Source organism: Ptychodera flava, chromosome 9 (genome assembly GCF_041260155.1).
Source record: "Ptychodera flava strain L36383 chromosome 9, AS_Pfla_20210202, whole genome shotgun sequence".
Taxonomy (NCBI): Eukaryota; Metazoa; Hemichordata; class Enteropneusta; family Ptychoderidae; genus Ptychodera; species Ptychodera flava.
The window spans coordinates 23,058,896-23,082,524 of record NC_091936.1 but is presented as its reverse complement, the minus strand read 5'-3'; the positions used below and the strand labels follow the sequence as shown (position 1 = coordinate 23,082,524).

The window sequence follows — 23,629 nt, the reverse complement described above, 5'->3', positions numbered from 1 at the left end:
TGTCAGGTATAACTTCCTCCATGGGTATACTCGTCCCAGTTTCAACAAAATCGCAAATAACTTTTTTTTTTTTTTTTTTGAAAAGATAAATTTATTTCACATAGTCACAAATAAAACAAATCTACATAACAGTGAATGCATTAAAATTACAATGCGTCTTGTCTGAAAAAACAAATAATTAGCTGTTTGATAACAAAGATCATCATATGAATGCATTCAGGATGCATTCTTCTCCTTCCAGTCTTACAAGGCTTGAAAACTTGTGATAAAATCGCAAATAACTTGACCAGCTGGTGTTGATAGAGCGACCGCTGGTGTTGAATTATAGAAATGTTGGCAATTACCCAGAAAACCATTCGCACAAAAAATGGCGAACGACAAGGATAAGGTAAGAACTTACTCCGAAACTCAGTTGATGTTTTATCGTCGAGCTGGAATATGTGATGACATATTCTGGTATAGGAAAAGTGCCACATAGGTCCCAAATTGATTTGCTGTCAGGATTTCAGAATTAATGTGCGCATCATCTCATCGATTTGGTGCCAGTCGACTACATAAAGTCAGCTAAAGATTGCAAGTCATTTATACGGCAAGGCACAGGCGCTTGGCACATTGCTGGGATAATAATCGTATTTAATATGTAGAATGTCTATGTACGACTTGATTATTCAATAAAAGAATCACCGTACGTGATACTAGTGTAGGCCTATAGGCCTACATTATGACTGGCATTGTAGCTATGGCTGCCGGGCTCGAGCCCGGCGAACGCACTGCGGTTCCAAGACACTTCGCACCAAAACCACTTCGCACCATACCATCTCGTCCCATACCATTTCGCAACCAAAACCACTTCGCACCAAAACAACCTCGTACCAAAACCACTTCGCCCCAAAAGTCATGTCCCAAACCACTTTGCCCGAAACTTATCGCTAACTGCTAAAGCTGAAAATAACCACCTTTCTGTCATCCTGGGACTGAAATCTTGAAAGTGTACGCATTTCGCGAAATTGACATCGTGCAATTCCGCGCAAGGCACCTGAGTTGTAGCATTTGCGTGTTTCTATTTTCTTATTCTATCGTTTTATGGTTTCATGCAACAATAAATGGTTCGTGATAGCCAAAATGTCCTAACACATTAATGCTTCCAAGTTGCAGGTAAAAACAACCTTGCGATACGTCGTAACATCGTTGTTTCAGGACGAGTTGACGGTACTATACTTTGGGCGAAGTGGTTTTAGTACGATGTGGTACTTGGGGCGAAGTGGGGTTGGGCGAAGTAGTACTTGGGACGAGGTGGTTTTGGTACGAAATGGTTTTGGGACGAAGTTGTGTGGGGCGAACTGGTTTGGTGCGAAGTGTCTGGACCCCCGCACTGCATAATCATCACTGTGTACAATGAATCATATAGCATTGGTTAAATGTGCAAATGGTTACTCAACTTACTGAGCTTGTCAATCAAAATATATATTTCTGTGACAATATTACGGTAAGGGTGAATTCACATCAATTCAGTTTTGTCCTAAATCCTGTGCATTAATAACGGTATCTACTGACAGCATTCCTCCATGACCCAGCTCTCCTTCCACCTCTGCTTACAACTGTTGGAAACAACTGTATGGCATCATCATCACCAGTGACCACTGTCTTCATCTCCACTGTCACTGGTGCCATTGAGTTCATGAACAACAATATCCATCTCATCATCACTGACTGTCTTCTGTGTCATAATCACTATTGCTGGTAGTGGCATCTACTTGCAATTTAGAAAAGTCAAGCTGTGATTTTTGAAGGCATTCTGCCATTATTGCTTTAATTTTGTCTTCCTTCTTTCCTTTTTTGCTCCGCTGATGATGATCTAAATACCTGTCCAGTTCATTCACTTTCATTGTTTCAATTTGGGTAGTCACCTGGCTATAGTCAATGAAAGCCTGTCATACATCTTGTATTTGTCCATTTCTCTTTTCTGCTTTCTTCCTATTTCTTTCTGATTGTCTGATCTTAGCAGTCTGCTTCAGCTCTTCTAAATGCAACACGTATGATTTGATGTGTTTCTCCTGTACAGCTAGCTGTATGGACAACTCCAGTGTTGCGTTGCTGTCACTAGTACTTATTTTTCCACTGTTGAATTTTCTGGTAACTTCAGCTCTTGGTTGAAGGTCATCTACTTGTCTTTGATTTCCATCTTCATTTTCATTGCTAATGTTAAACACATCTTTGTAGTGTATTGGTTAGGCAGGATCGGGTACTAGCTGTGGAAACATTTCATTCAGGGTCCAACCCAATCATGATTCTTGCAGAATGTGCGTTCACAAACAGTTAAAGTTAAGCAGTTCTGCTTCATGTACTCCATGTATAGCTCACCAATGAGTGTTGTAGTGTTGACTGATAAATTTGAAGATTATCTAGATATATACTGATCCACATATTTTACTTTTGGGTACTCCTTTGACCTTCTTACATTGGCGTGTGTCTTCTTTGCTGATATTGAAGAAAAGTTCTTCTGGTGGGTAGCTGCAAAAGGATTTTATACAGTCACTTAAAACGAGGGGCATCTTGAATCCTTTCAGTGACAATATAAGCAACATGCCATGCATTTTTGGCCATTCTCTTCTCATCATAATCTTCAAAGTCTCTCACTGTCATAGTTTCTATTTCATCTTGAGTAAGGTCACTGAATTTCTTGAAATACTCCCATTCAATGGTTGAGCCATCAACCATCGCATCGCCGATTGCAGAATTTGTGTGTTCTGCTTCCCCCTGACCACTGTCCCCTGTGACATCGAAAACGGTAGTCAGAATTATACATTCGTGCCAACTCTACATCACGAAACACAGTAAGTGAGGCTACCCACAATTCTCCATGATCTGTAACATGGAGATCACTCACTAAACTGAAGCAAAATTCTTCTGTGCACAGAACAACTCGGTCCATATTTCAAAATTCTGGCAACATAGTTCCGATAATCATAACTTTTTGATTTCTCACTGGAATAATGAGAAGATCGACCCCTCTTCCATGGAGGAGATAGCAATTTTGTAATTTTGTTGACACATATTTTTGACAGCCATACACAATATTTACAAGGAAACTAAGGGAATAAGTTGCATCTGTGTTGGCAAAAGAAAGGGTATTGATTTTTTTTTTATTTTCATAACAAAGGAAATTTGCATGTCTGACAGGTGGTTTGATGAGACCATCTAAGTTGCTGATAACTTCATCTTGACAAGTGTACAATTTTTAGCATCTCCAAACATCGACTTGTCATTCGATTTACTCTTGAATTTTAAACATAATCAATAATTTGGGAACATAGTTTTAACAAATAATCCTGAACTTAAATTGTAAGTCAAAAATAGTTAAGAAACTGATAAAATTGAAGAAGCCTTTGGCAAAAAATGTCTTAGTGAACAAATCAAGGGGAATTGTGGGTAGCCTCACTTACTGTGTGAAAGTGAACCTCAGTGTTGTTAACACCAACACCTGGACCAGCATCTGTTAAATCTGCCCACCTTGGCTTCACTGATGGAAGATTGAGCTCACTTAGAACAGCAGTGATGGTGCAGCAGTCATCTTTCACAATTTCAGCTGCTTTTCTCTGGTCCTTCCTGTTAAATTTGAAAACATAATACTATAAAAATTCAGGTAAAAATTAATTCAATTGTATTTTGATATTAGTATTTTAATATGCTGCTATCTATATCGATATTAAAACAAATGCCATCGTATTCTGTATTTAAAATAATATACTGATTTGATATCAAATATTCATCTGAAAAGTCAGTGTCTACATGATGTGTATTACACATATTTGTGTGACCATAGTAGTGCAACTATATTCATCAGAAAAACAATGTCTGAGAATATACACAATTCTGTGTTCAATCATGATTCATTGGCGACAGCTCGATACATATTGTTGGTGGTGATGATCTGCAATACACACTATCAGAGGTCAGTGAACCAAGTATTACAGGTCAACAGACAACACATTTACGCTAGCAAACAAGGAAAAGACTTACATTGAAACCAGAGCGATTTCTCTCCTGTGTATGGTCAAATCTAGCTTGATTGTGGCCTCTTATCAATCTGATTAAAATCGTGACGTCTTTACTTACACCGTATTCTCTTGCTGTCGCCTCTCACTACCTGGTAAGAGGCAACAGCAAGAGAATACTGCATATAAGTATAAACGTCGCCATACTCTACATCTGATTTTAATCAGATTGGCCTCTTATCTGCAGTTCATCAGGTGAACATGTATCGTTCAGCTTTGTCAAGTCTTTCCTTTCATGATTAGCAGCAGCGTCACTGTGCGTATGTCATTTTGATTGAAAAGGTCATAGGTCAACAGTGTGACAGGTCAATCTTGCTGAAATAAAGGCGACTGCTTCCCTGGGACTGTTTTTGACATCTTGTGTCAACCAACTTGAAATATGTCCTTCCACTTACATTTTTGGAATTAAGACGACAGTTGCAAAGTTTTAAATGAATGTGTTTTTTGTTTTACGCTGTTTCCCATCATCCTTTTCAAGTTCCCCTCAGTAGATCAGCTGTGTGCAGGTCAACAGCTAAATAAGCTATGTGCAGACCACCAGCTAAATGTGCTATGTATAGCCACATTCCCTCTGTGGTACAGCCTTTCAGTTGTACACTGCACTGCAAAGATTTCCAGATGACCAGGATGGAAGATGTTCTAAAGTTCTTGGGGACAACTGGAATGGTTCAGTTTTTAAGGCTTTTTATCAAAAATGGGTAACATAATGTTGAGACTACATGTATCTTGTCAATAGAGAATGAGGAATATCTGATGAAATCAGTGCAGATTCCACTGCCAGGCCATGCAAGAAAACTAATGCTTGCCATCAAAGCAGCCCGATCAAGTGATGTGCAAAACAACAACGAGTCTTCTCCTGCAGTAGCATCTGGTAGTGGTATCAGGTGACAAGCAACCCTAGTGTTTAAAGGTGGGAAGTTCAAACAACTGGACACTGCTAGAAGTAAACCAGAACACCCATGGTCAAAATATATTATTCCAAACTGAAATATTACAATAGCATCATTCCTGGAATTTACAATGCAGCTGCACCACATAAACAGGGCCAGTTTCGTGATTATCTACCGGAACAACAAAAGTGGAGATGGCAAGTCAAATGTAGTGCAGATAAACATAGCCAGGCTGTCAGAAATTTTACAGAGAAGGAGAAGTCCAGCATATGTCAGCTGGTGTTGAAATACAGGAATGCAGATCAGCACTACACAGCAAGTGATATAGATAAATAAGCTGACTGCTTGGAAACCATAAATACAGCCATTGCTTCCATCGATAGTGATATACAGGAGTTGCAAAAAAATTTGGAAAAGTTGGTTGGTTGAATGATACAAGGAGTCTCTATCACTTAGGTGAAGCCTCAAGCCTCAAAATAATCATGCAAAACAAAGGCCATTGTCAGTAACAGATATCACTTTGCAGACGACACCCATTGACAGATATCACTTTGCAGACGACACCCATTGAACACAGTCGACTCATGAGTGAGCCCGAGGTGACCCACAGTGTGCGAGAATATGGGAAAACTGGTTCTGTTTTGGGGACATTATCGCAAGGGCACGTCCTGGCTGCAACACTGGCTATATCGCCCAACTTTCAAAATGGAAACAGATTTTTTTTTGAAATTATTAAAACCTCATAGACAAAAAAGTAAGTTTTGACATGTTATTTGATTACAGTCCCCCTAAATTTGCAGAAATGAAGTAAAATACTTACCACACTGGTCTGCCTATCTCAATAAATGCAGTCTAAATTACCATGGCAATTGCCTAGACTGTCTACCATCACTACCATATGCCCACCACAACTTCAGGAAACTGCCTTGAACAGCAGTATAGTGTGTTTCATGGCTACATTTTTCACATCGTAGATACCATATCTTAGGTACCCCTGAATTTCTTTATCGATGCATTTCACTGATGATGTAGATTTTCTTAAATATTCCAGATGGAAGTTGATGAAAATGTTAATCACCATGAAGGCATTAAACAATACTATGTCGCCAAGATAGAAGAACTGCAGGTAAGGATGCTATCCAGACAGATGAGAACATCTTACTCTATAAAGATATTGCTCTGTAAAGATATCGCAATAAAGCGTTAACTCATACAAATATGCTTAAACACAACTGCGGTTCCATTCGTCAGAAATGAAATGCTAGACTCATTACTATGTGTTGCTGAACTTATTTTTCCCTATCAACCTACCTCTGTTATATTGCCAAAAGATACAATATAATACAGTAGAGATTACAAGTTGATTTATGTAGTATGCAAGGGATACTTGTCTGATGTTAACAAAGTGGAAAAAATGTGGCTACATATTTGTGATAACATTCCGGAATTTTTCCTTCCTCCAGTTGGTCGTTTCAGATAAGACACAGAATTTACGAAGACTTCAAGCACAGAGAAATGAACTGAATGCAAAAGGTGGGTAAGATTTTATAAAATGTTGTCAAGTGTTCTTTCCCTTCAAAGAAAGCTTCTTCAACATGGTTTATACTCCTCCATAACTAAGCGAGTGTGAAATTTTCTATTATGAATGTTTATTGTCTATAAGCAATGTTTCCTTGCATTATCAGGGCTCGACATAAGCGCTAGCCCACTAGCCCGAGGCTAGTAAATTTTCAAGAGGACTAGTAAAAATGTCTTCGGAGGTAGTCCTGCGGACTAGTGCAATTTTCAAGTTCCGTAGCTGTCCAGGAAAGTTTATCGCTACAAAACTAATGGGACGCCGGGCCACTCATTCGATAAGAATGAACCAAGCCTCGATCATTTTATATAAAAATAAACTAACTTTTACCCAAACAAATTGGACAGTGAAACAGTGAAGCAAACTTTATTGATCACCAACTTAAAATGAAACAGTTTACCTGCTACGGAGAATCAAATTGTACTGTACATGCCAGTAACATGGCCCCAGGAAACATGGCTCAATGGAACGCTGAGCATCAAACGGAATTGTCTGCACGTCGTGTATTTTGGTTTGCTTGAAGCTCATCACTTCGCCTAAAAAACATGAGCAACCCCACAATTTCGTTCAAACACTGTATCCTTGCCTTTCAAAGAAGATTTTTCTCAAGATTTCTTCAGGGGCATTCCCAAACAACACCTCCGATAGTTCGTAGCCAGTTTGACCCTGCTTAGAATGCCTCCACATGCTGACCTCCATATATAGTCAAGACCCCCTAGCTTAATTGAAGCTGATCTTAAAAAGAGCCATCTAGCTTGCCAAAACAGTGCTATGGCAAGTTGCTACTGCTTGTACAGGTGAGGGAAGTCCTCACAGATAATAACTTGGTGCTAGCAACTTATTGTTTTGCCATTTTAGTGGAAAAGTGTAAATTATTGGGGCAATAATAGTGAAGTGACCCTTAAAACAGTAGTGAATAAACAACGTATGAAATGGGTGTATCAGACTGTTGTATCCAATCACTTCTGGGGAGTCATTGGTTATTTTTGTGCTAATCACATTTTGTTACCAGTAACTGGCAAAAACTCATAAAAGACACAAGCACATGAAATGGTAAAATGCAACATTTTTACTATTAAAAACAAAATTTTTCACAAACCATTATTACAAATGAGAGGTCCTCCCCACAAACTGGTCAATTTTAAAATGTGATATATGTCAAAAATATGAAGGCACTCCACAGGAACATTTGTGAATGGCTGTATGAATTTCAGTTCTGGAGAAACAAATCTGTCCCCACCATGAACAATCATGTTCTTTGCAAATTAATGGCGCACTACCTGAGCTATGAAGGATTTTCCAACAAATTCATCCCTACCTCTGATTTTATTCTTGATGGCAATAGGCTATTTTCATGACCTCTCCTCCTACACAGGACATTTCATTCAGGTTATTTTTGTGGTTTATATATGATTCAAAGTTAAACATTTTGCAGTAAGCAAATGTGCTAGTCTTGCATGAAAGTTAGTTATTGGGTTTAAAAACCTTTGCGACAAAAAATATGAGAATGGTCATATATACACCTCTTTACAACATGAGAGCAACATTTGGCTTTGCTTGAGCAGGACTAGTAGATTTCATTTAGGACTACTAAAAATGAACTGCTACTAGTCCTTCGGGCTAGTGGATGATTTGACCTTACGTCGAGCCCTGATTATATTTAGCTTGCATGATGACAAAAAAGAAAAAAAATGTTCATCTCAATCCATTATATGTGTTTGTGCATCGTAACAAACAAAACCCCCAAAAAACCATGATCATCTCCATTCAATATTTGATAATGATAGTGTTTCTTCTGATCAAACTCTGCAGTGCGAATGCTCAGGGAAGAATTGCAACTGCTTCAAGAGCAGGGTTCATACGTTGGTGAAGTGGTTAAACCAATGGATAAGAAAAAAGTATTAGTCAAGGTGAGTTTTCACTGCATTTCACACAGCATCATCAGGTCTGGGATTAGTTTGGTGTGAAACAGTGTTACTTTTAAAGCAGAAGGCGGTCCAACCAAAACTATGAAAGTGAAACAGGAGTGCTGTAGCACACTGAAAGAATAACAGACATGTTGAAAGAAAGTGTTGGCTGTTCAACACCAGTCCAACTTTTCAAATGATCTTTGTAAATCAATACCAAGTATTATCAGTTGCACTTACACCGTCATATTTGTCCAGCTAGCAGACGTACCTATCGGGGATGTAGTATGGTGTGAAAGAAACAAAAGACAAAAAAATTAGCTGTGTTTGTTATCATCATCTGCACAATTTGAAAGCTTGAGCATCAAGTGTTTTCTTCTGTCATTGGTGTGTTCAACAAAGTCCACAGTGTAGAAATCCCACACAAACATCTTACACTAGAACTTTAAGCATTCACAATATCATATACCTTGTAACTAAAATTAAGAAACTTTATATGGAGCTGTCTATCCTTCATACACCTAAACTGCTAGGAAGGAATGAGAAGTATCTTGCAGTCTGTGAAACAATAACTTGCAGTAATTGTCACCTATCAAGCTGTCAAAGGAAAGAAGAAAATTGCATCATATTTTTCTAGTGTCAAGGGACAAAAGCAAGCAGCTTTTCTTCTTGCCTGGCAAACATGCCTTTTGCACAAGAAGTTCAGATGCTTAGAAGTAGCTGTTTTGTATTTTTCATTTACTTGTATTTTCCATTTTCTATTTCTTTCAGGTTCATCCAGAGGGCAAATTTGTGGTTGATATTGATAAAAACATTGACATTGGTGATGTAACGCCAAACTGCCGTGTTGCTCTGAGAAACGACAGTTATACATTACATAAAATACTACCAAATAAGGCAAGTTTTTGGCGCTAACATAGTGACATAATGATAATATGTGTGCTTTTGCTGAAATTTTCTTCAGTGAAACTTCAACCATTCTCTTACCAAAACACAATAAAAGTTGCAACTTTAAATTCTATTGAGGGTAGAAAAGGAGATAGTTTGATATTGAAAGTATTTTGAATGTGTTAGTAAAGGAGATAGTTTGATATTGAAAGTATTTTGAATGTGTTCGTATGTGTGATAGTCACAGAGTTTGAAAGAAACATTTATATACCATTTTTGCATGAATGTATTCTCATTTTAAAGATTTAATATTCAATCTTTCTTTGTAATTTGTGTTGCCTTACAGGTTGATCCACTTGTCAGTTTAATGATGGTGGAGAAAGTGCCAGACTCTACCTATGAAATGGTGGGTGGTCTGGACAAACAAATCAAAGAAATTAAAGAAGTTATTGAACTGCCAGTCAAACATCCCGAGTTGTTTGAAGCACTAGGAATAGCACAGCCTAAGGTAAAGTTATCTATTCTCCAATCATTTCAATGCTATCAAACCACAAATAGGGACAATTGTGGTCATATGAGCCTCTTTAAATTCCTTTCCCCAACCTCTACAGAATCAGACCTTTTTCAATCTTTAAGAGTGTGTATGCCTTCTAACCAACCCCTATTTGTGATCTTTACCTTGTTCACATTAATTACCTGTGAAACAGGTCCACACACACCACTGATATCAGTGGCTTTGGGACAAATCATAGTCATGAAAGGGCGAAGTCAATATTCCATGTTTTAGCTATTTCATGAAGCCCACCCTGTAGCATAACATATGTAACATAAAAAAACCTGTTTCCTATCCATTCAGGAAGTGTTGTGCTGATGTACAAAATGAATTCTGTCTTGTAATTCTTGCAATGAATTTGGAATGCTGATTCCATCAGAAACTTGTGAAAGCAGTATGCAGTGCTACAATGCTATAACGTGCACCGATGTTAAAAAATGATGCATAATATATCACTCAGCAAAATATCTGTTCATAACTTTCTTTGCTCTTCTCATGACAGGGAGTACTATTATACGGTCCACCAGGCACTGGAAAGACACTTCTAGCAAGAGCTGTGGCCCATCATACAGACTGTACATTTATCAGAGTCTCAGGGTCAGAACTGGTACAGAAATTCATCGGGGAGGGGTCCCGTATGGTTAGGGAACTTTTTGTCATGGCAAGGTGAGTCATTGTCATTTTAGCAAGACTAGCTTACTGTCACTTGGTGTTTATATGTCCAATGACTTTGGACAAGTCCAACATTTAACTGGAATGCAAGATAAGTGGCAAATTAGGAATTGGCGACAAGTCACATCAAGGCAGTAAAGGATGAGGTGATAGCAACTGTTTAGAGTACTCAAACCTCATTTATCAAAAAGTCATCTGAGGATAGAAATGTAGAAAGACTTTGAAGAGCTTTGATACCTATCGGTTCAGTCTGATCTGAAATATGATAGCTATTCAGAAATAGAGATATTTATTTATAGTTTTCAAGTATCTTGTTGAATTATTGTGTTGTCAACTGTTGATTGTTTGAATGTAAATGGAGAAAAAGCAAGTCTTTTGGAAATGATGGTGTTAGTGGACAAGATTTTAAATTACAATCTGTATTTATAGTAATTGCTTTCTATTGTCACTGAAATAGTCTATGTTGATCTGTATTATCTTTTAATTCAATAGAGAGCATGCACCTTCTATTATCTTCATGGATGAGATTGACTCCATTGGTTCATCACGTCTAGAAGGTGGTTCTGGCGGTGACAGCGAAGTCCAGAGAACCATGTTGGAATTACTCAACCAGTTAGATGGATTTGAAGCACATAAAAATATTAAAGTAAGCAGAGAAGGATGAATTAATTATTTCACCCATTTTCCGCCATAGCGGTCTTGTTCTGGCATGGGGGAAAGAAGGAGTTCATCCAAAATTGGGCCAGAAAAGGGCTGTCTTCTTGTACGGCAGGATTGATGACATTCAGGAGATCAATGGTGACAGGTTATTTAGACACAGTTTGAAATGGTGACTACCGTAAAATTCCCAATTGAGCCGCACCTCTAATTGAAGCCGCACCCTGACTTTGAAACATTGTCTTGGTTCATTGTTTGCCCATTTGGGTTTTTGAATTGTACCATAATAGAAGCCGCACCCCTTCTCTGAGCCCATCATGAAACAATGCATGCTGAAAATCACACCAGCTGGCTTGTGTCGTGTCATTGACTTGTGCTAATGATTGACAGGTGTCTTTCTTACAGAAAAAATACCCAATAAAAAGTTCCTTTTTAACACTACTACCATTATGCATTTTGTCATTGATAGTAACAAAAGTACAAACAATGCCCCATGTATCGGCACGTTTTTGTGTATGTTTGAACATGGCCTAAGTTTCTGTCAGTGTGGTAAACACCGCCATAGTCAATTACCTGATGCAACAATTTTGAAGCAACGGTGTTTGTGTACAAGTTAAAATAGTTGAGAGATTGAGATACCATGTTTCAAATACGTAGTTTTCATTCAATACCCACGTACCCTTACCGATGCCTGACGTACAACACCACCACCTGCATCATATTGACATAATGAACTGCCTAGGCTATACTGTACTGCTGAATGACCATGGTGGGTGCATATAAACTTGTACACGTTCCGTTTTTGATCATGAGAAAATAAAATTTGACCACAAAACAGTTCACAAAAACATGCCAGTAAAGTTACCAAAGGTCATTCACTTGCCTTTATTGCACTATCCGAGTATGAGCCACCGGTTCGGCAAAACAAGACAGCTGTAAATCAAGGGGACCCACGCTATGGACGCTTAATTTATGCTAATTTTATGCACGATTTTTTTCAACACCATTTGATCTTCTATCGCTTTCAAAATCGACTTGCACGTCCAAAGAAATTGATTGTACAATCTCTGAATACAGAAGCGACATTTTTGTGAAATTTCAGCGTCCAAAAACCCCTAAACTTGAAACAAAGACATCATGCATGCATGCCATGCATGTCAACATGGCCGACCTTAGTGAGACTATTCTATTTAGGGGACGGGGGTCAGCAGGGTCAGTACGTGTCATTTTCCTTACGATGCTGTCAAGGGAACACCAGTTTCCCATTGTTTTAACATCTTTTAATAGTTTCCTTATTATCTAAAAGGAATTTTACCAAGTTTAACGACCAAATACACTCTCCTAATGTTTCTATATTGGAGTTACACTAGGGTAGGGGCTTTTTATGCGGGTAATTTATTCACGCACTAATTTGCATAACAATAGCGATTGCCCCTGCACTGCTTGGTGAGCATTGAGAAAAATATCGAAACACAGGAAATGTACGTAATTGAAGCCGCACCGGGACTTCAGTGCGCGATCCCAGGGGTCCCTCAAAAATGTTTCTAATACAAGCCGCGGCTTCAATTAGGAATTTTACGGTATATGAACATGTTTTTTTTTTTTTTTAACAAACTCAGAGATGTTGAATCATCATTTTACAGTTGAAATAATGTAAATTCAAAACATATTATAGTTAATTTGTATATTTACTTCCACAAGCACAGTGAGAAATCTTATCAGACACATTCATGGATTACTTGATATTTTGACTACTCTACTTTTTACTGATATAATTTTTCCTAATTGCATAAATTACAGGTCATCATGGCAACAAACCGTATTGACATCTTAGACTCCGCTCTTCTCAGACCAGGCCGTATCGACAGAAAAATTGAATTTCCACCACCGAATGAAGAAGCCAGACTTGACATCCTGAAAATCCATTCCCGAAAGATGAATCTCACCAGAGGTATCAATCTCAGAAAGATTGCTGAACTCATGCCAGGAGCATCAGGAGCTGAAGTCAAGGTAATATTCGATAGATGTGTGTGTGTATGTCAAATCAACTTTGCTACAGTTAAATTTGATGAATAGAGTCTTTCTTCTGAATGTCTGATTTTAAGAAAAAAGTTTACATTTCCCTGAGGCAGCTGTTCCTGAATATCTTTTTGTTGAGCAAAAACAAAAATTTGCAACCAGCTTTTTAATGAAAATATTTACAATTTTCTTCCCAGCAGCCAGTCAGTTTGGCATAGAGACATGTTTTCACTGTCTAAACATGTGGGGGCGCCCTGTACTTCTATTCACCTCTTCACTTTCAGAATTTGCCATTCTTACCCACCCAACCAGACTTGATCACTGCATCATTTTGTCTTTGAAAAAGCGCTAACCCACTTTCCATCACTAAGTTTCCAGTTTGACTCCTTCAATGGCAAAGTTAAACCTTTCATTGTAGTTTTCCATCCACCCAGTCTTAAATGATATTGATTGAATCTAGTTAGAATAAATAAAAAATTGTTAGACTAAATTAAAATCATAGGGGCCCCGCGGGAGAGATTAAAATAACACATGCAATATTTGTGTGGTGTTGACATAGTAAAAGGTGGTCTACTTTACGATTCTATATACATGTACATAATTAACATTTTCTTAAGGAAGCAATATATTGACACTGTCGAGTTAAATTAACTTCAGTATTGATACATACATAGGTCAGTTTCAGAGTAGGTGAATATCATCAATGGTGATATGGCAGTTGTGTTCTGCTCCAGATATGAAAGAAAATGTTTTTAAATTCCATTGGAGCAATTGATGACTGAAATACATACCATTGTGTAGATTTAGTGAAGTCAGTGTCTTACTTTATCACATTGCCGCTGTTTATCATATACAGGGTGTGTGCACAGAGTCTGGCATGTATGCACTACGAGAAAGAAGAGTACATGTGACGCAAGAAGATTTTGAAATGGCAGTGGCTAAGGTATGCAAAGAGTTCTATGATTTTGTTTCTTGTGTCATAAAGAGAGTGTAATATAAATCATGATAGTTGAGATGGGTATTTATTGCTTAAGTCATATTTCACAAGAGACAAGTTGAGTAAAAATCTGCCTCCATAACTTACCAATAATAATTTTGCCAAGCTGTCTCAACTTTTGCTCTGAAACTAAAAGGCTCACATGATGTAAAAAGTAATTTATAAAAATGTACTTGTTGAAAATTGTCATGCATATTATATTACCTTCACGAAAGAGGATGTTGGTTTTTACCCCAGCATTGAATACAGGTACCAACATGGTACATGTGTGAAGAAGCTTTTCAAAGGTGAAGAATTAGTTTTATGCCTGCTCTTATTTAAGAATGAAAATGACAGGAAAGCAAATTTCCTTGAGGTTGACATGTTTTTCATTGTTTTAAAGGGCCAGTAGCTTTTGATGGTTTTCACTATTTGTGTTTTGTATGTCAACACCAAGTTCTTACTCAACTACACAGAGATCATTTAAAATTCCCAGTGTGTCAACACAGTGTGTGTAAAATGTACTGTTAAAGGTATACTGTCACATGTTCCAATTTTGCCACAGTTACAATCGAAAGAGAAAATCTAACCAATCACAGATTTTAAGCAGGTGGCCGCTTTTTAAAAACAGCCCCTCACATGTGCCTTTTGAATACCAAGGAATGCCCTTCCACCATATATGGGCATATTTAGATTACAGGTTACTGTATACCTTAAATGTGTACATTAGAATTCTAGACTAGAATTCACTTGTCAGCAATGACAAATAATGTAGTCTACACATGGAGAGGCGTAGTTGACAAGCTGAATTCTGTTTATCTCAAAATGCTTTGGGTAGTAGAACAATTAACCCCAACTAACAGAAATAGTAAAAATAAATAACCAAAGGTTACAGTTACTGGTCCTTTAAGCGTAAAATTAACTGTGAACCATAGAATTTGAATTGAAATTTTTTATGCTATATTTTATTCTCAGGTGATGCAGAAGGACTCAGAAAAGAACATGTCCATCAAAAAGTTCTGGAAGTGAAGTTTTATTTTCTGTGTGATGGGAGGGAAGAAGAAAATGAAAAAATTAGGAATCTTCAAAGGGACAGTTTTTTCATATACATCCCATCATTAGATTGACATATGTGTCATACATATTATGACACCTTTTTTTTTCATTTATTTGGTACAGTTATGGCTGTTACAAAATAGTAAGTTTGTCTGTAATACTGTGTAATATATGTGAGAAATTGTCTTTGCAAATAAAAAATCTTACTCTATCAATTGTGTGGTGTAATATTTTGAAAAGTTACAGCATTGCAATTTTACTGCATAACTGCCAGTTAAGTTGCATTTGAAGAGAGAAGTTACAGCATGCAAGATACTGGAATAGTATTGTATGTATGCTTTATTACATGCCTTGATGTGAGTGCAAATCAGTGCACTGATTTGAATAGGAACATCCGGGAAGTTAGCGGGCCCGGTGAACGATGTACTGACTGGTTTCCATGGTTATCTGGTCCAGTGAAGCCCTTCGACATTTTCGATTTCCCCTCCTGGCGTCAGACAAATTGTCACCTACTCTCGGGCACATAAACCAATGTATTCAGGCAATAATATATATTATATCATACCAGTATATTGATGGCGGAAATGCTGCGATCTGATTGTTCGAGACGTGATAACAACCATGGTATATTGGCGATATACCATGGCAGGCATGCACACAAGCTCTCAGCTTGAGTAAAAGTCTGTTCTTGATGTTCCACCGCTAGAATTTCAATATACTGTTATGATATAATAGCAATAAATCACACCAAGCGACGGTTATACCACTTGATTTTGACCAGTTCACTTCATATATGCACTCGCTATCGCTCGTGCATATATGTCGTGAACTGGTCAAAATCTTGTGGTATACAATTGCTGGGTGTGCTTTATTGCTTAAATATATATATGTGTGTGTAAACTGATAGGTTATTGAGTTAAATATGTGTAATGTGCCCTACTGCTAAATAAATAGTTTTCTCTACCAATTCTATCACATGTATGTATCTATAAATCAATCAATCATGGCTTCCAAAAACAATTTGTAAACGGGGGGTTTTCACAGAAATTTGCCTCTGACCTACATACACTATTGCTGAACTTAATGAAGTGGCTAGGATGTGAAAAACAGATGTTGATACCTCAACTTGTTATTGTCTGCAGTTGTCATGTTAACTGCCAGTAACTATGCCGGGCATAATAACGTCTTCTGAATGAATGTTAGTAACTGCAGTTGTCACGTTAACTACTAGTATCTATGCATGGAAAGTGATGTCTTCTTGAATGATGAGTTAAAATGCAGATGGCCATGATAATGTACTTAATGTTGCTTGTGATAAGCATGCTGTAGACTCATTGCAGAGCATGAAGAGTTGACAGGTGCATGGTAGGCGGACTTCGTACACCATGTTACAAAGACCATTTCATTTCTAAAAGTGGAGAAAGCAAACTTTCATTATTGATACATTATTTGTACACATGGAATATTCAGTCGAATCTATTGCGAAAATTTATGCAGTAACTTTTACTTTAACTTTTAACTTCTGTTTACTGTAATATTATCTCGAGTTTCCTTAGTCTGCTTTAGTTTTAGTTTCAAATTACCACAAACCATAAACTTCAAGCGAGAAATGTGCCTTCAGAGAGGAGTCAGCGTAAACGAAAGTAGTATAGTTGGTATTCTTTGTCGTTTGGGGGCGCGACTGTTAATTTGCATAATTGCCGCGCATGCCCATTTTCCTTAGCGACAAGCACTATTTTTTGTTTCGCCATCTTAGTTCCCATACATACAGGAAGCGTATTTGTTGTGTGGCATTTACGTGGTAGAGGCGCTCTGGTAACACACCACTGAAACTCTTAAGCTGTCAGAACTACACATCGAAAACGATGCAAATGGAGGAAAGTATCTACGATCTTATTCCTCGGGAGGAAATCACACCTCCAAAGGCCGCGAGGTAAGGCCCCTCTCTGTAGCTGTTTCTGTCCTCACTAAAAACCTGCGTTGAATGAGAATGTATGTCTGTATTCTGTGGTTTGTTGACGTTTGTTTACGTTCGAATCGTAATTTTTTTGTTCCACGAGAATTTTACAAGTTTTACAGCCAAGCGATAGTCACTCCTTGAACATTCCGGAAATCTTGTCGTGACTGTTAATATTTTCAGAACGTCTCCATTTTAACTTCCGCATCTTAGGCGGCACAGACATTTCACCATGGACGTGGACCGTACAAAATTTTGTAATCTGAGATTTGTGTCTTACCACGTACACATTCGCACAAATGTTCTGAATCAAATGCAAACTTTGGGTCAGTATGTATTGGGATGATGGTTAGGTGTACTTTTTTGGCATCCATCACAACGGATTCCAAACACGTATTGATGGCCTTCACGATGGCCCTGGCATAAAACCTGGGTTAACGGTGGTACCTTGTAGGCTTTAATACCTATCTCATATAGGGTATGGCAATGTCTTTATCCTCGATATATATATTAGAATTTGTGTCAGATAACAGTAGTTCAAAGTCATTATTCTGACTAAGTGGTCATTCTGTAATAGTTGGATTCACACAAGGTCTGTATTGTTATGCTATAGAAATTTAAGCAGAGATGTTTGTCCAATATCCTTGAGCGATAACATCGAGAGAATCACTGATCATGATTTATTTTTCAACCCGCTGTAACAGGCATGAAAGCAAATTCAGATCCATGGTAAAAGAGGAGAAGAAAGTGAACAAGTCACCACACAAAACCATGGGCCCTGCCAAGGTCAAAGTGGATGACCCAGCTGACTTCATGAAAAAGAGGTCCAAGGAGCCAGTTCTTCCAGAGAAGACAACATTCAAGTATCCCGATGAAAGCACAAGGAGACCGCAAGTGCCCGACAAAACTGACAAACCTCTTATGGGAATCAAATCAACTAAGAATTTCATCACAACGAATGCCGTTGAAAACATCATGTCAGTGCCCAAGAAGCCTGCTGCAAATTTTGTTGACACCAAGAAAGGTGACACACAGCCTTTAGAAATCTCTGGACTGGTGCCTAAGTACATCAAGAGAAAGGTAAATTCATTGAATAATCCAAATTATAAATGTACCCACCTTTCCTCTCTCTCTCTCTCTCTCTCTCTGAGTCTTTCTGTTGATCTCAATGCATACATGCATTAATATATTAATTTCATATATCCACTTATTAATCACCATTCATTTATATCTGTGTTTATTTATTTTAACTTGTTTACTGTCTTTACAAATTTCATGCAGATTTTGATTTCCTTTCAGTTCTTTATTTCATAAAAGACATGGCATTACTGGGAAATCTGTATTTGCATTTCATTACACATAGTTTAGTAAACATCATATGTTTTGGAAAAAGTCTGAATCAATCAGCAAGATGAAATTTTTATCAAACCAGTAAGTAATTGTCAGTGTCTTTATGAAAATAAGTTGTTTTCCTATTGGGAGATAAATACACTTGCTTGGATCATGGCTAACAGACATCCTTGTACTTTCAATTATTAGGATTTTGGAGAAGTACCCGAATACTTGACTCAACGCAAGGAAGAAGTGGCCAGAGCACAGGCTGAGTATGACGCCTATGTGAAAGAGCATTACAGGCGCGGAGCCATGAAGAAACTCAGCGAAGACGAGAGGCAACAAATTCTTAACGGACTTAAGACAAACTGGGAGGAAATTCACCATCAGTATCAAGGACTTTCTGTTGTCACTGACACGGCTCCCAAGAAAGCCAGGAAAGAGAGAATGGAAGCTGAAATGAAACAATTAGAAAGAGACATTGAACTCCTAGAAAAACATACAGTTATCTACATTGCTAACTAATTTTGTTATACTGCATACTCCTAAAAAAAAATGAAAAAAATGATAAATTAACAAATGAGACAGAACCAGACAAGATTGTTACATGAGAGTCTTGAAGAATATAGCGAAAATAGTTTTCAAGACAAAGACCCCCATAAAACCTGACACTATTTAAATGTACAAATATTTTAAGGCGTTTGTGAAATATTGCTTCCTGTCAAAATAAAGTATGAAGAACAAAGAGAAAGTCAATCTCAATTTTTAGTCTTGAGCATATCCCTTTGCATTCCCACAGTTAACACAGGTATAGTTGAGTAATAGGAATCTGCATTTGTTCATCTGCACCATAGTTATTTTGCAGGTGTGCTGGAAGGACCCGTGAAACATTGTGGGACGGTTTCTAAAAGCTTTGGTCTAGTTGAGCTATTGTTGTATACTTCATGTTAACCTTGGTTGAAAACTACAAAACAAACAATATATTTCCTTGTACATACTTAAAATATGAATAAACATTACTTGGTTTTACAGATGTTTGTGTGGATATTGTTTCTACACAAGTAGTGTTGAGTGAATGATGCTTGTGAAATGTGTAAAAGCAAAAAGTCAAAGACCATAATTGTGCCGTAGGTTGACAGTGAAAATTGATTTCCAAAATATGTAAGCAAAAGGTAAATGCATGACATATGCATATGAAATACATGGTTTCTAGGATTTCTAGAATTTTCCAAGACAAGCCCACATACAGCTAATTTCAAACTGTATGGTAAAACAAACAAACATTTGTTCCTCTATATTTGGCAACAGTGATGCAGTTTCCTTGTTATTTTCTATTTTCCCTTGCCACTTCACTATGAGATTAATGCAATGATTATTGTCTTTTTGACTACTGCAAATTTCTTCCTCTGTCTGAAGTGTATCACTGGAATGAAGATCAGACAGCTCAACACACGATCAAGTAAATTTACTAGCATTGTTAATAATTACGGTTTGTATTCAGCTATTTGCTCTGGTCTAATTCTATAGTGAGAATTGGTTGCCCACACCAAAGGGGTAAAGAAAAGATATGATGTGCAGGTTTTGGAATGATGCTAGCAACAATCAAAAACAATTTTATGGGGAAGAGGTTGATATTGAGAACAAGGGATAATAATGACATCAACTCATTTATCAATATAGCAGTTTGTGTGAGGGTTTGTAATATCGCATAGAGGCAATCTGGTAGTGGTGACAATTCTTTTCTCAATCTCATGTGAGGTAACTTTTATGTGCCTGGTTGCCACAGCTGAATATTTTGATGAGAGCACTGTTATTCTACCTTCTACCTCACTGTTTATGAGATCAAGAATGCAGTCAGTGGGTATAAAAGCGCCCTCACAGGTGTCATAAGAATGAGTACAGCCTGAAGCTGTAGGGCGCTATACTCGGAGGCATTCACACTGTGCACATAGGTATGAGAGTTTCATTGTTTATATAGCATCATACCAGAGAAATTGAGGGTATATGGAGTTGCTCAAATGTCATTATCTCGTCATCAACCACTGCTGCACTGTACTTCCCTAACTGTACTTTTTACTTTGTGATCAGGTTGGTCAAGTTTAGCTGCAGGTAAAGACCTAGACAACGTTTTATGCAATATTTAGTTTGTTCTTGCTATACCTGAAGTGTGCTGTTATGCAATAAAGTGATTTAAGTGATTAAAGTGAATATTTTCAAATAAAGGTATCGGGACAAAGAGTGGATACACCTTTTAGGTGTGAACTAAAATGGATTTTCTTTGGGGCGCTAGATAAAAGTGATGAGTATGAGTGGATTGCTTAGGTTACTAACAATCCAAACAAAATTTTGTGGTGTCCACTAATCTTCAGTCTTGCCAAGATATCTGCATAAAGCATACATTGATATCAAAGAAGTGAATAGCGAAGTTGTAAAACATATAGGAAGTTACATTCATTTTACATCATCCATCATGGCCCAGACATTAACATATTAGTGTAGTGGGTCATTCGTTTTCGCTGTGTGGCAATTAACCCACTCCATATAACACACACTGAGAAAAAATATGCCAAAGACAATTTTCTGAGTCGGTTCACAGCGCTTAATCATTAATAGGATTTGAGTTGGAACATTGGTTCATCCACTGTATTAGCTTTTGAGTTACTGGGTAAAAACAACTGATCTTTTGTTTCATCACCTGGCAGCATCCCTAATGGCTTTAACGTTAGTCAAAAAGCAACTCGTTTCAATTGGTTGTGTCCCGCATTCAGACCTTACTTTTCAGAAGTGTGATAATTGAATGGCCCCTTTATTAGGGCAAGGACTCTTTTGTGGCTTGACTTTTTAGGCTGAACAGGCTGCAATTAAGGGTTCAAATTTTAATGTTCACTTGAATCATAGGAATGGTAGCTTTCTTACCATGCTGTAATCAATATACAAGTAGCTGTAAATTTTAGAAGAAAATTGAAGCTCCCTATAACTGCACAAATTATTCAGTCTGTATTATCAAATGTCATGTAACTATTATGATCAATTGCAAATCACTGGTATCCGCTGAAGGCCAGCCAGGGTACAACTGCACTGCAGTTTTGACACCTGCTTTAGACTTGTGACGAAGGATATGTTGAATTTAGACCTTTTCAATACCTCTGGTTTATGACTAAACCACGACTTTTGATTTTTTTTACATCGGTATTTGACCAAAAATATGACTTTGATAGATTGAAGAGTCTGTACTCAGTAATTTGTTTTGATCTATGTGCAAGTACAAGAACAGGTATTGTGTCCCAACTGATTATGATTAAATGTATGCTGTAAGTGCAAGATATGGTGGATATTAGTATTAATTTATGCAAACTACATTAATGAGCATTGTTTCTGTATTGAAATTTCGCCTTTATCAAACTGGAATATTCATGTGCGCCGAATCATGTATTTTATAAAAGCAAGACATTTTTAATCCACAGGCAATAAAGCGCTATAATATTTGTTGTTGGTAAAAAAGCCTTCAAGCCCCCCCTCCCCCGGATATCAAATGGTCCACCCCTTTACAAGTAGCGCGCCTGTTTGGCGAGTCTCAAAACCCGGACCGAGACGAGACGAGACTTAACCAAAATGACCCCTCAGGCCAGGCGTTGTAAATACATCATATATACCACACTACAGAAAGCTTGCAGTTTGTTGAGAGTGTCAAAGATCGATGCACAAAGCAAGAGATAGCACAATCAACGATTGGAATAACTGAAAAAGATTTGTTGAGGTTTTTCAACTTGAGTTCAACGCGAGCTCGAAACATGCGAACTACGACGTCGGCATTTTGGCCTAAGCAATATAAGCGCCAGATTCAGATTCTAGACTGATAGCTACTGTGAATTCAAAATAGGTAACCTTGTATTAGAAACATACATACAGGAGATTTAAGTAATCACTTTTTTGGAAATTAGATTCACCATTTAAAAACACATTATAGGAAAGTAAACTGAGAGCTCATATAGTAATAAAGCAATAAATAATGGTAATAAAGCAAACAATTATTCTATCATATCGCTCATGTCCCGTGCGCACACGGGATCTCAAATTGGCCGACTGGTCTGTAATCACTCACACTTCACAAATATCCATTTCGGTTTCATCAAATGCCAAGAAAATACGACTTATCAGAGTGACCCTGACTGTGACTGTGACTTGCTTTCGATTTCATAACAGAGCGGAAGTATTGTAACTAATTTGCAATTTTCTTTACTTAGTTTTGGTATTTGAGTGAAAACTGCATATTTACACACGTTAAACTAAAAGAAAGTAAAATCCAAGCATCAAACACAAGTTACCACTTCTCTTGCTGCTCCCTTGCGCTGGGCGTAAATAATGAAGAAAGTCAGCGTAGAACTTTTATAGTGAACCTGAGCTCTAAAAATTATGAGCGCTGAAAGGTCAAAGTGTCTGCTTTACACAACCCTGCGCGCATTTATACCATCATTTTGAACAAAAAAGGGTAACAAACAATAAAAAAAAAATAAAGAAAAAGAAACCTTGGTTTGATAATTCTTGTTTTTCAGTACGCACATAGTTAAATGAGGCTTGTAAACTTTTAAGTCGTTTCCCTTGTGATCCTTTCATTAGAGGTAGATGCTTTACTTTAAAAAAGCATTATAAAAAGCTTATCAAGCTAAAGAAGTATATTTACAAAAAGAACTTGCTTGAACAGTTAGAGAATTCTCATTCTGAAAGTACGCAGAATCAATGGAAGTTATGGAAAGAAATCATAGGTGATAGTGTTACTGACAGAAGTGACGTTTCAATTTCTCAAGGGAATGGTTTAATCATTTTAGAAATTTAGCTGATGGTGGTCATGATGTTTCTGATAACTTTTCTGTACAAGTATAACTTTCTGATCTGCATTGCATGGTAAAGAGTAATTATGATAATGAGTGTCCCATTCTCAATTGTCCTTTTTCTGAAGCAGAATTACTTAAAGCCTACTGTGTAAGTTGAAATCAAAAAAGTCCCAGGTGCAGATGGTATCTTGAATGAAATGTTGAAGTTTGGAGGACAAAGTTTGCGTACTCCAATTTGCTCTTTATTTAACACCATTCT

The 23,629-nt window shown here is 37.5% G+C and overlaps 2 protein-coding genes across 2 annotated transcripts; both read left to right on the top strand.

Moving 5' to 3' along the window:
• The first annotated feature begins 267 nt into the window (after positions 1–267).
• LOC139140386 (26S proteasome regulatory subunit 8) lies at positions 268–15,458 on the top strand. The gene is made up of 11 exons (XM_070709601.1): positions 268–388; positions 5,997–6,071; positions 6,409–6,478; positions 8,334–8,431; positions 9,200–9,325; positions 9,663–9,824; positions 10,372–10,535; positions 11,034–11,187; positions 12,999–13,208; positions 14,074–14,160; positions 15,169–15,458. Exons 1-11 carry the CDS (start codon positions 368–370, stop codon positions 15,220–15,222), a joined length of 1,221 nt encoding a protein of 406 aa, XP_070565702.1. The 5' UTR covers positions 268–367; the 3' UTR covers positions 15,223–15,458.
• Positions 15,459–16,977: 1,519 nt separating this feature from the next.
• Positions 16,978–19,571, top strand: LOC139140385 (enkurin-like). The gene is made up of 3 exons (XM_070709600.1): positions 16,978–17,182; positions 17,911–18,286; positions 18,746–19,571. The coding sequence occupies exons 1-3, from the start codon at positions 17,115–17,117 to the stop codon at positions 19,061–19,063; spliced, it is 762 nt and encodes a 253-aa protein (XP_070565701.1). The 5' UTR covers positions 16,978–17,114; the 3' UTR covers positions 19,064–19,571.
• Positions 19,572–23,629: the final 4,058 nt, after the last annotated feature.

Bases quoted from the DNA above. Each gene is read 5' to 3' on its own strand.
- LOC139140386 (XM_070709601.1), top strand. From the start codon at position 368: ATGGCGAACGACAAGGATAAG. The intron at 6,072-6,408 runs GTAAGGATGCTA...TCCTTCCTCCAG, and splicing joins CCAAGATAGAAGAACTGCAG to TTGGTCGTTTCAGATAAGAC. The intron at 13,209-14,073 runs GTAATATTCGAT...TATCATATACAG, and splicing joins CATCAGGAGCTGAAGTCAAG to GGTGTGTGCACAGAGTCTGG.
- LOC139140385 (XM_070709600.1), top strand. From the start codon at position 17,115: ATGCAAATGGAGGAAAGTATCTACGATCTTATTCCTCGGGAGGAAATC. The intron at 17,183-17,910 runs GTAAGGCCCCTC...CCGCTGTAACAG, and splicing joins ACACCTCCAAAGGCCGCGAG to GCATGAAAGCAAATTCAGAT. The intron at 18,287-18,745 runs GTAAATTCATTG...TTCAATTATTAG, and splicing joins CTAAGTACATCAAGAGAAAG to GATTTTGGAGAAGTACCCGA.